This window comes from Acinonyx jubatus, chromosome D2, assembly GCF_027475565.1.
Source record: "Acinonyx jubatus isolate Ajub_Pintada_27869175 chromosome D2, VMU_Ajub_asm_v1.0, whole genome shotgun sequence".
NCBI lineage: Eukaryota > Metazoa > Chordata > Mammalia > Carnivora > Felidae > Acinonyx > Acinonyx jubatus.
In genome coordinates, this window is record NC_069393.1 from 43,638,396 (window position 1) to 43,650,783 (window position 12,388).

The 12,388-nt window shown below is 55.9% G+C and overlaps 1 protein-coding gene across 10 annotated transcripts in view; it reads left to right on the forward strand.

Annotated features, from left to right (window-relative positions):
• Window positions 1–12,388, forward strand: part of LDB3 (LIM domain binding 3) — a 63,532-nt gene that overhangs the window by 4,869 nt on the left and 46,275 nt on the right. For 5 of the 10 annotated variants that reach the window (XM_027062472.2, XM_027062475.2, XM_053207276.1 and 2 more), the window contains exons 2-4: window positions 6,016–6,167; window positions 6,689–6,764; window positions 8,210–8,577. In XM_027062472.2, coding sequence (XP_026918273.1) covers window positions 6,016–6,167; window positions 6,689–6,764; window positions 8,210–8,577 — 596 coding nt within the window. The remainder of the gene's footprint in view (window positions 1–6,015; window positions 6,168–6,688; window positions 6,765–8,209; window positions 8,578–12,388) is intronic. The other 5 variants (XM_027062473.2, XM_027062476.2, XM_027062474.2 and 2 more) reach the window with 1 other exon arrangement.

The following is a 12,388-nucleotide window of genomic DNA, read 5'->3' on the forward strand; positions in this document are numbered from 1 at the left end:
TGAGCCACCCAGGTGCCCCTAAATTTTTAAAAAAATTTTAATGTTTATTTTTGAGAAAAAGAGAGAGACAGAAAGCAAGTGGGGGTGGGGCAGAGAGAGAGGGAGACACAGAATCCGAAGCAGATTCCAGGCTCTGAGCTGTCAGCACAGAGCCCTATGCGGGGCTTGAACCCATGAACTGTGAAATCATGACCTGAGCCAAAGTCGGCCACTTAACTGACTGAGCCACCCAGGCACCCTAAAAGACTTAATCTTTAAAAAATATGTATGTATGTATGTATGTATTTAGAGAGAGCATGCAAGTGGGGTGGGGGCAGAGAGGGAGGGAGAGAGAAAGAGAATCTCAAGGAGGCTCCATGCTGACAGCATAGAGCCAGACGCGGGGCTCAAACTCATGAACTGTGAGATCATGACCTGAGCTAAAACCAAGAGTCACATGCATAACCAACTGAGCCACCCAGGTGCCCCAAAAGAATTAATTTTTTTAATGTTTATTTATTATTTTTGAGAGAGAGAGAGACAGAGTACCAGCGGGGTAGGGGCAGAGATGAGGGAGACACAGAATCTGAAGCAGTCTCCAGGCTCCAGGCTCTGTGCTGTCAGCACAGAGCCTGATGCGGGGCTCGAACTCACAAACCATGAGATTGTGACCTGAGGTGAAGTCAGATGCTTAACTGACTGAGCCACCCAGGTGCCCCAAGACTTACTTTTTTAAGAGTAGTTTTAGGTTCACAGCAAAATTGAGTGGAAGGTACAGCGTATTCCCACATACCCCCAGCCCCACACATGCATAGCCTCCCCCTGTTATCAATATCCCCCATTTGTGTGACACATTTGTTACTCACGATAAACCTATATTGGCACATCATTATCACCCCGAGTCCATAGTCTACATCTGGGTTCACTCTTGGTGTTGTGCATTCTATGGGTTTGGACCAAGGTATAATGACATGGATCCACCATGTAGTATCATAGAAAATATTTTCACTGCCCTACAAATCTTCTCTGGGCAAGGAGAGGCTTTTTGAGCATAGGCAAGACTCTGGCTTGTCTATCAGCCAGGGTGTAGTTGGGGAGCGGGGTCATGGGGAGACAAAAGCTTCCAGCTAGAGGATGAAGGATGGAGCGATGCCCCAGGGGAGGCCAGATGGGAAGGGAGCAGAGCATGGCGTGACAGTAATTTGATCACATAATGTTAAATGCACTTCGAGCTCCATGGGAAATCTCCTGGGGTGGTCAGCCTGGGTTGGTTGGGAGGAGATGCTGGAAGTTGCACAGTACACAGCATCTACTACATACCCTTGCCCTCCCCTCCAGCTCCTGCCCCACCTACACTGGCAGGGGCTGGTCGGGGGGCAAGCGTACATATCTAGAGGGAAAGAAGGCAGGCGCCTGTCTGGTTTTGAGCACTGAGAGTGATGGCTGATCACTTCTGCAGAGCCCAGCTACCCCTCTGCTGCCAGGGAGCTACGGAAATAAAAACCTTACATGTATGTGCCTGAGCCCTGGCCAGCGCCTTACTTCCCTGGGACTGTGGACAGAACTTCCACTCTTCCAGCTGATGCTCAGGCCCCTCTAGGGACAGCAGGCTGGCTCAGGACTGGTCAGTTGGGGCTGGCCCCTTACACGCCACTCTCTGCCAGCCCCAGATCTTATTTCCACGTGGGGACCAAGGAGGCAACTTCCCAGCCTCCACCCCTCTGGCACCCTTGGGGGATAGGGGTTAGGGGCCAGCCCCTCTACCCCCTCCATTGGGAGCTTCCCTGAAACTTTCTTAGCTCTGCACCTCCTTACAGGATAACCTGCTTAATTTTTTTTAATGTTTATTTATTTTTGAGACAGAGTCAGAACATGAGCAAGGGGGAGGGGCAGAGAGAGAGGGAGACACAGAATCTGAAGCAGGCTCCAGGCTCTGAGCTGTCAGCACAGAGCCCAATGCGGGGCTCGAACTCATGAGCTGTGAGATCATGACCTAAGCCGAAGTTGGATGCCTAACCAACTGAGCCACCCAGGTGCCCCTACAGAATAACCTATTTAAAAATGTAATCCTCACAGAAATCCTGGGTGAAAGGCATTATTTCTGTCTTTACACAGAGGGCGTGGAGGCTGCTCCGTACCCTGAGGTCTGGCTCAGACCAGTCTGTGCTCTCTGCTTTACTGCCTCTCCTCAAGGCAGCCACAGTTGCTCCCTGGCACCAGCTAGCCCTGTGTCCCCTGTCAGGTGCCCTAAACCACAGCCCAACAAAGAGGAAGGGCTCCCGTGAGGTGAGCCTGGGGGCAATTTTGGCCCCCAACCACCTAAAGCCTGTCCTAAGGAGCTTTTGAGACAGGCCGGTGCTCCTGGAGCTCGGCCCACAGCTGGGCCCTTACTTGAGAGGTAGCTGGTGATTGGGGATGACTGAAAAAGTGGAATGGGGACGAAACAGTGGTTATGAAGAGTTTTTCAAATGCTCAAAAGAGGATAGAAAGACTTAAAAGAAAAAAAAATCCTCCGAGGATGTAGTGGCTTTGGGTCCTTTGTAGGACAAGGATTGAAGAGAGAGGGGCAGAGCCAGACAAGAGCTACACGGGGCACACCGTGCCTGGACTGCAGGCTTCATGAGCCCTGGGCTCCAGGCGAGGGTCCCAGGGTGGCCCCTCCCTTTTGCAGGGCAAGCTGCTCCTGAGAAGGGCATGGGGATCTGATGGCCCTTGGGCAGAGCAGGGGTGACTTCCTTAGGGTCCCTGCCTCTTCTCAGGAGACCCAGGCAGAGCCAGAAGATCGCCCACCTAGCAGAGAATTACAGCACCCTCCACCCCATCAGCCCCAGGGGTCATGGGCCCTGCTTAGGGCAGCCAAAAGCCAGGCCAGCTGAGCCCTGATGAGCAGACACAGGTGCAGGAAGAGAGGCGCCAGGGCAGACAGGAGCCAGCTCGGTGCTCCCCTCAGGAAGTTTGGCTACTGACCAGGCTCTGGGGAGACTGAACATTTCCCACGGAATAAGAATCACCTCAGTCTATACCTGAGGACGAGAGGGAGTCAGGCAGGACCAGGCAAGAGGATGGCGGTAGAAAGGTATGGTGTTACCCCACGCCCGAGGGTGACAGATGTCCTGAGGGCAATTCCGAAGGGAGGGCATTCCAGATAGTCCTACGGCTTGTCCTGGCCAATCTGGCCCCAGCAGCTCTTGGATGTCATTCTGGTGTCCTTGCTCACACCAGCTTCCATGAGCTTCTGGACACAGCTCCGGTCCTCCCTGGCAGGCATCATCTCTGCAGGCATGAGGCCTGCCCTTCTGTCTCGGGGTCTGTAGTGGCCCGACCTGGGAGCTCTTTGCTGCAGAGTAATGGCCCCCTTCTCTGTAGATGGTGAGAAGCATCTGGGGGAGCCCTGGTGTGGGCGTGTCTTGCCGTAGGGGAGCTCTGGTGTGGGGTGTTCTACTGTAGGGGAGCCCTGGTGTGGAGGTGTCCTGCTGTGGGGGATCCCTGTGGGCAGTCCACTAGGACAACAGAGGCATTGCAAAATTCACCCTGAATGGAGACACACTGGTAACTGCTATCTTCTCTGAAATGCTTCCCAGCTAAGATGGACTGATGGATGGTCAGGGGGACTGACATGTGACACAGCAGCTTGAACAAATGCTAAGGTAGAACCTCAGTGGTGGCTACGTGGGTGCTCACTGTAGAACTCTTCAGATGTCTATAAAAAAAAAGTGTCTGGGATAGCATTGACCTGAACGTGTAGCCCGAAGTTGTCCATAAAGGTGATTTTCTGCAGATGGGCCCAGCTGGGCAACTCAGCTTGCTCTCAGGAGTCCCCTCTTAGCCTAGAAAGTGTTTTCTTTTGCTCTGTTGTTTTTTACCCTTTGTTCAACCCAAATCAAAGGCAACAACGTATTCCTGTCATCAGTAGAGGCTCCCTGCAGCCATGAATTTTGGGATATGGGATGTGTATTTTGAGAAAGCCCAAGTGGTTCCAAGATACCCCAGTGGGAGCCAGGAAGGCAGGCTGGACTTTGCAAACCAGACAACGTGGCTTCCTGGCAGTCTATGGGTTGTTTCCCTACTATCCTTGCCTCGTCTCAGCAGATTTGGGGGTGAGGGGAGGCTACTCTGGGCATAGGGTGGTCAGTGTTTAAGAAAGTAGTACAATCCCTGGGGCTGAAAGAGCGGGTCCACAGTGGGGGCTCACCTGCTCTCCCTGCTATCACTAGGTTAGCACACACGCTTCCTGGCCTGCCCTGTAGAGCCCACTTGGGAATGGGCTGGAGACTGGTGACTGCAGGTGGCCCTGGTTTGGATAAAAGTTCTTTGTGAAGGGCCTGGTAGGAGGCTTCCCTCCATCTCTGGGAGCCCGGGGCCTGGCCAGAGGCCCACCCAGACCTGGCACCCAGGGTGTGGGACTTTCCCTACGTCCTTTCTGGACTCCTTCTAGGATGGTCCCCCAGGCCGGGGCCAGAAAGTGGCTTCTGCCAGCATTAGAAGCCAGCCTTGTCCCTGGGTGTAGACATGGAAGTAACTGGGGTGTGCCCAGAGAAGCCAGGAAAGAAAGCTGGCTGGTGGGCATGTTGTGGAAGAAAAGCCAAGGGATATCCTCTAGTTACAACTTGGTGGGGGGTGGCTCCCAGAGGCTCCTCTTTCTTATGATGTCACTGGGGGCGAGGCCTTTATGGCATTCCACATGATGTCATTGGGGGGGGCCTCCACATGATGTCATGGGGATCAAGTCATAAAGTCATTCTTTGTGTTATCAGTAGAGGGTAGGGCTTGCATGGTATTTCATGTGGTGTCATGGGGGGAGGGTGCTTGGTGTAAAGCCAGTCTCCATGATATTCTATGAGACAGCTTTAGAAGTGGAGCTTGATCACATTCCATGTAATGTCCCTAGGGGCCAGCCATCAAGTTATACACCTAGGCCCTCCAGAATTTGCATTTCCAGTGACATCACTGCAGGGGGGACCACGACCAAATTCAGCGTGCTAGTACTGAGGGCCAGGCAGGCAGAATTTGGCTTTGTGCACGATGTCTTTGGGAGTATAGTCTGAGCCATCGTGACATCCCACAGGATGTCCCACACTGGGAGTGTGGCCTTCCTGACATCAGATTGGGTATTCTTGGTGTGTCGCAGCTATCACATTCTGTATGATCATGCCATGTAGGGTAGGGTCCCCCAGACTCTAACATTCTGTGATGTCATGAGTGTGCAGGATTTGGAATGTGGGCCCCATACCTGCACTCCCTACCCCCCACCTTTCTGGAAGTGTGAAGCCAACCACAGAGCACTGGACCCTGCCCCATGTCCCAACTGATCTTGCTTCCCCAGGCTGAGCTGATGGCTTTCCCAGCTCTCTGCCTTCCTGCCACGGGAGCACTAGGCACTTGTCCTGGGATGCTTTTGTGAGGGTGTATTTGTCTTGCCTACTCGCCTGGCAGAGTCTCTGTGGTGATGCTCAATCTTAGCTCTTACATATACCCTCTCTCCTGGAGCCTGCAAAGTGCTCCATGGGTTTTGAGGATACAGATGTTATAGTAGGCTAACTGGTGTAACAAACAGCCCCCAAATCTCAATGGCTTAGAATAGCAGAAGCTTATTTCTCACTCATGCAACATCTGATGCAGTACTTCTTAACGATCTCTCCTCCCAGCAGTGACTCTAGGATTCAGGTCCCTCTGTTGGTGGCTCAGCTGTCCTCTTCTGGGTCCTCTGCATCCAATCAATTGACAAGCAGAGAGAGTGCAGGATGGCAAGCATGGTTGCTAGGGGCAGGCCTAGAAGTGGCATACGTTGCTTCCACCCACATTCCCCTAGCCCGAGCTAGTATCATGGTTGCATTCAGACACAGAGCACTAGGAAATGAGGTAGCCGTGTGCCAGGAAGAGGAATCAGGCTTGGTGAGCAGTGGGTACTGGTCGCAGTGAGTGAAAGAGGAAATGGCGGGCCTCTACTGCATGATCCCAGGCGACTCTTCCTCGAGGACTGGCCCATCCTCAGGCCCACCCTTCGTATGTTCATCCCCCATCTGTCAATTCTCTCAGATCACACCGGGCAGCAAGGCCGCCCAGTCCCAGCTCAGCCAGGGTGACCTCGTGGTGGCCATTGACGGCATCAACACAGACACCATGACCCACCTGGAAGCCCAGAACAAGATCAAGTCTGCCAGCTACAACCTGAGTCTCACGCTGCAGAAGTAGGTGGGAGCTCTCCAGAGCAGGGGGTGGAGCCTGGGGTGTGGGCATCAGGGGCTCGAGAGAGGGGCTGTCTGACAGCAGTCACATGGGCCCAGCCTGTGCTACAGGACTGCACAGGAAAGTAAGGACAGCCTCTGGACCAGAAGGACAGGCCCGAGCCACCATCAAACACCTGCCACATCTGTGCCTCACTTCACAGATGAGGTTTGAGGGTGCGGTGGGGGTGGTCACACTGCTGCCAGCATTTGGGCAGTCAGGCCTGAAAGTCAGGGTCTTCCCTGCCTTCTCTTCACCCCAGACGGCCTCCCAAGGACCTAACAGAGGCTCATGGGTGCAAAGTGCTTAAGGGCCATGATTTCTCCAACCCGGTCAGGCCCAGTGCCTTTCTGGGGTCTCCCAGTTCATGGCGTGTCCTCAGGCTCTCTGACCTCTCCTGTCACCAACTCTGCCCTGGCAGGAGCTCCTGGTTCTGGTCCTAGCAGCAATTGTCTTCACTTGGTGCCCTTTCTGTTTTTTCCAGGTCGAAGCGCCCCGTCCCCATCTCCACAACAGCACCCCCGGTCCAGTCCCCTCTACCGGTGATCCCCCACCAGAAGGTAGGTGCTGACTGGCGGCGGCAGGCTCCACTCTCCACTGTGGTCCTGTGGTGGAGCCCCTGATCTGCCTGCCTGACCCTTGCCCCATGGGGGCAAGGTGGTGGGATCAGCCCTGCCCTACCCCTGCCCCTGCCATGGCTGACCCTGAGGGAGGTGGGGCAGGCCTCCAGGGAGAGGCATCCGAGCCCCCATGAAATACCAAGCTACCGAGTGTGGGGGGGCTAGCCAACACCCCAGATCTCGTGGCTGGGCCGGTGGGAAACCAGCTTAGGAAGTGGTGTTCGCAGGAGAGGGATCATCCTTCCAACTAGGTGGGGACAAGTGTCCAGGAGGCTCGGACCCTCATTTTCCTGAGGGTGCTGGGAGGGGGGATGACTGGGGCATGATGCTAGAGGCCCCGGTCTGAGTCAGCCACCCCAGGCTTGAAGGGACCTGCTGCCCCTCAGAGCTTCTCCTCTGACATAGGATCTCTGTTTCTGGTTTCCACTTGCCCTCCTGACTACACGCCCCATTAGCCCACTCAGAAGTGCTAGTGGCAGCCAAACAGCGGGTACAAGGTGGGCACACCTCACCACCGTGACCACCTCACCACCGTGACTGCCACCCCTTCCCAGCTCCCTGTAAGCAGATAAACCCCTTGGGCCCAAGCAACTTGGCCCAGAGCATGAGAGGCCCGCCTCACCTGTCCTGCAGGGACCCACTCCCCACCCGTCCCTGAATGACCTCAGACTGACCCCTGTCTGCCCAGTGGGGCAGAGTGGGCAATAGGCAGGGTTGAGGCACGGGACAGGAAGAGGCTAACCCAGAGTCTGGGGTGGGTGACAGATTGGGGAAGTGAGCAGAGGGCTACTTGGGAAAAGTGGCAGAGGTGGCCTGTGGGAACCAAATGTCAGCCCCCGGATACCCTCCTGCACCTCCACCCTGCCTGTCCACCGCCAGCCCTGGGGGCCCTCTCACTGGCCATGTGGGGGCATCTCAACATGGGGTCAATGGAGCAGGCCAGGCTGTGCCCACCGCCATCAGGAGGCCAGGAAGCACCACTAGGTTCTTCCACTCAGGGGAATAGGGAGCAGACAGAGGATGGATGGAGTTGCCCCCAACCAGCAGAGACCCACCCCCCCTTTCCTCCAGCCCTGTAAGCAGGCTGGCTTGGCCTGGCCTTCTGTGTGGGGCTTGCACTTTGTCCAAGTGGGTGTTAGCCTCAGGGCCAGGGACTGTATGCCTCCCTCCCTCCCTTGCCACCCTCCCCTTGGCCAAACGCTTCCCTTTCAGGAATCTGGGCGGCCCCTCTTGAGCTCTGTGCAGCGGGCTGCAGGCTGCGGGGTGGTAGGCTGCTGGGCGCTTGCACTAACACCTCTGTTTCAGGTCCATGCAGATGCACTGGGACACGTGTGGCCTCTAACTGCTCTCTTCTCTCTCCCCTGCATGGCGCTGCCCTGTGCCAGGACCCTGCTCGGGACACGAACGGCAGCCTGGCGGCGCTCAGCCCCAACCCTGAGGCGAGGGCCAGCCCGGGCACCCCGGGCACCCCGGAGCTCAGGCAGACCTTTAGCTCCTCCTTCTCCCAGACCTCCGTCTTCTCCTCACACACAGAGGCCTCTGACCCCGGCCCTCCATGGGGCAGCCCACAGGCCAAGGCCAGCCTGGAGGGAGCCCTGGACTCACTCAGCCCGAAAGTCCCACAGGGCTCGAGCCAGCCAAGGCAGTATAACAACCCCATTGGCCTGTACTCGGCAGAGACCCTGAGGGAGATGGCTCAGATGTATCAGATGAGCCTCCGAGGGAAGGCCTCAGGTGCTGGACTCCCAGGAGGGTAGGTAACGGGTGCGCAGCTCTCCGCTGGTGGTCTGGGGCCACCGGGGTCCTCAGTGCTCACAGAGGCCTGGCCGGGCGATCAGAGTGAGGAGCTGGCCTCAATCGGCTCATGAGGCGGCACAAGCTGAGAGCGATACAAGTAATGATGCTGTTGGTATATTTGCCATGAGCTGGATGTGTCATTGCTTTACACAGCCTGGCGTGACATGTTGGCTCCTGCAGAGGGGGGACCTGAGGCTCAGAGAAGGTTAAGTCGAAGTCTAGCTGTCCAGCTTCTAAGTGGCTGAGCAAAGCCCGAATGTGAGACACTGACTCTCAAAACGTTCACACCAGCCCATTTCCCAGGATGGGATGAAGCCTGCTCCCTCTAGGAACTCTGGAGCAAGCCTCAGGCTGGTGGCCTCTAGGAGCCCTGAGGCAGGAGCAGGGAAGAACTAGAGAGGTGGGAAGGCAAGTTCCTTAAGGCTGGGAGTGGTCTGGGCAGGCTGCCTGGAGAAAGGAGCACTTGAGCTGGGTGCAGAAGATTCAGCGATGGAGTGAGTGTCAGGGGCTTGTAGGACTGACCCTCGATAGAACAAGGCAAGGAAGCAGGACCGGGAGGAGAAAGGGGCTGTGCAGGAGAATAGTAGCCTAATCTCCACCCCCTGAGCTCTAGCCGATGGACTCTGCAAGTGTAGGAGCTAAAAGAACCTACAGTCGGGGTGGGCATCACGGAGAGGCCGAGGGGAGGGAGCCCCCAAGCTGAGCACGTCCTAGCTTCTAAGCCCTTCATGCTTGTTATATCTCATTCTAACTTTGCCCATGCGTTTGGTATAATTGTCTTCTCCTGCTCTAGAGGCAGAGCAGGCTGAGGCAAGGCGATAGGGGCGAGTGCTTAGGGGTTCAGGGCTCCTCCTCTGTATAGGGACATGAGCCTGTCCATGTCTCAGGGTTACTGGGAGGATGGAAAGAGACCCCACATGCGCAGCACTGAGCTCTGTTCTGGAACACTTGCCGTGTGCTACCTGAAGCTGTTGCCCTCGTGAGTCAGAATTAGAACCCGAGTCAGTCTGACCCACGCCCATGCCCTCCCACTGCTCTTGCGACAGAAGGTACCTGTGCCCCACCAGTTCACTGCTCCCCTCCGTTTCCCAGTTTCCCCATACCCTTCAGCTCTTCCTGGGATCCTGAGTGAAGCTGGCCTTGGATGCTTCACAGGCCGGGCACCTGGATCCAGGCTTCCTTGGACCAAACTGGCAAAGTCATAAACTCCTGGGCTTTTTCCAGCAAGAGGCTTCTGCCAGAAAACTCAAGGAATGGCAGAGTAGAAATGACGTCCTTCTGGTAGCTTTCTCTGGTCCTCTCTAGGATTGGCTCCTGGCAGGGAAGTTAGCCTCTGACAGATTGAGACCTCCATGAGGGCCACCATCAGTGACAGTAATGTCTCCCCTTACTGAGCCCTCAGTCTGGACTTGGAGCCCTAAGGCAGTCTTGTGCTTTATGTAACACACTCTCTCAGCAAATTCAGAGTTGGGTATCACTTTCCCCATTAAAAAAATTTTTTTTTAATGTTTTATTTATTTTTGAGACAGAGAGAGACAGGGCATGAGCAAGGGAGGGGCAGAGAGAGAGCGAGACACAGAATCTGAAACGGGCTCCAGGCTCTGAGCTGTCAGCACAGAGCCCTACACGGGGCTCAAACTCACGAACCGTGAGATCATGACCTGAGCCAAAGTCAGACGCTTAACCGACTGAGCCACCCAGGCACCCCTCCCCATTTTATAGCTGGAAAATAGAAGGCCAGAGTGGGTAATCTGCTCAAGGTCACACACAGCTCATGAGTGGCAGATGGGGCTGGTACCCAGGTCAGCATGACTCCTGGTGGTAGGGACCTAACTACCTGCCCAGGAAAGTCAAAGGCCAGTCCCACCCCTGCTTCCCATGGCTCCAGTGGTGCTTTCCTGTTGGTGCAGAACCTGACAAGGGTTAAATTGTTACTTGAACAGCAGGTCAACAGTTTCTCCAAGGTAGACAGACTGGGGGAAGGAGTGCAGTGTTTCATCCACAGTAGAGGCTGATGCCGTGGTCTCTGGGCAGTGCTGGCTGGAAGGGTGGAGCCTCTGACCTGGGCTAGCCAAGCCAGCCTCTGATGGGCTGAGGCCACCACCTTTGCTGAGTGTCTGAGTGCTCGAAAGTGACAGGGTTGGCAAATGCTAATCCTCACATCCATCTGTTGTACCCCAAACCCATGCTGAGGGCTTTACACTCAGGATTCTGTTTAATCCGCACAGCTCGCCCATACGGTGGGCACCACCATCTCGATTTTGTGAATGAGGACACTGAGGCTGAGGCGGGTGGGGAACAGTGCAGAGTCACAGTGCTAAGAAGATGCAGGGTCAGGATTTGAACTCTGTCCTGCCTGGCTCCAAAAGGAAGCTCCTTCCCCTCCTCTCTGGGCAGCTTGCGATGTGATTTCTTGGCAGCTTGAATCCTCTTGGGAGGAGTGGAGAGAACAAAGGCTGGGCTGGAGCATCCCTGCAGCACCACCCCACCCACCCCGCCCGCCTTCTCATCCTCTGTGAGCTGGCCCTGAAGGGCAGTATCCCACAAGTCACTAAATGCAAGGGCCCCTGGGCAGGTCTTACATCTTTGATTTATTCTCCCCAAGACCTGGGTGCTGGCTCCTCTCTGAGCTGTCTGCTGCAGGCCTCTCAGCCCCCAAATTTTCAGGAGGAAGTGAAGCAGGGGGCGGGAGTCAATGCCAAAGAAGGTGCCGGCTACCAGTTGCCGGGACAGGGAAGGGCAGAGGCAGCACACCCAGACTAATTGACACGTGCTGCCCCCCCCCGCCCCCACCCTGTGCCTCCATGCCAACACTGCCCTCTGTAGGGGGCACTGGGCTGGCCAGGGCAAGAGCTGACCCTGCAGCTGTCGGCACTGGCCAGAAATGGAGAAGGGATAGAAGACCTTTCCTAATATAGCTCCTCTCGCCGCTGTTTGAAGCTAGAGGACAGAGGGAATTTTATCAGTTCTGAGACAGTGTAGGGCCTGGGGCTAGAGGCCCTCTGGCTTTGGCCTGGTTCCCCTCAGTGGTGGCCAAGGAATGACTGGGGTCAGGCAAGTTGGGGCCCAGGTTCTGGCAGCCAGAGCCCGGAGTGGTCAGATCTGGGATGGCGGCAGTGTTTGGGGGCAGGTACACCCCTCTCTGCACTCTTTCCTCTCTTCTGACGGGGCCATTGGTGCTGTCAGGGTCGGCCCTGCAAGTAATTTGCATTTAAGGAAACCTAATGCAGGCAATGCCTGCCCCAAGAAGATGATGCTCCAGGAGGCTCGCTCTAGACAAAAGTGAGGGTGGAGTTCATCTTGTGTCCAAGCTGCCTTGGCTGGGGCCCTACCTGCAATTAGCCTTGGACCCGTACTTCTCCTGAGCCTTCGCGTTCCTCCATCCTGCCTCGGTGACCTTGCACAGGGCCTTTAGGGGCCAGGACTGCCTGCCCCTCCTCTGGGAGGGAGAGTACATCCCGGGGCAGGGGGGGTGTGGATAACCCCGCCGTACTGCCAGTCCTGCTCAGGAAACAGAACTCCCAGAGCTGGTCCCCATTAATCAAGGGCAAGTCCAGAGCTGCTGTCTGGCTGGGAGGCACGTCCAGCCTTGACTCTGCCTGGAGCAGTCACAGCTGGTCCTGTCTCCCTCTCCATCTTCCTCTCTTGGGCTCTCCAGCCGGGCTGTATGTGGCGGAGTCACATACATGGTACGCAAGCATCCACGAAGATGGACTAGAAAACTCTTATCCCTGGCGGAGCTTCAGGTGCTGTGAACCTACTGAGGG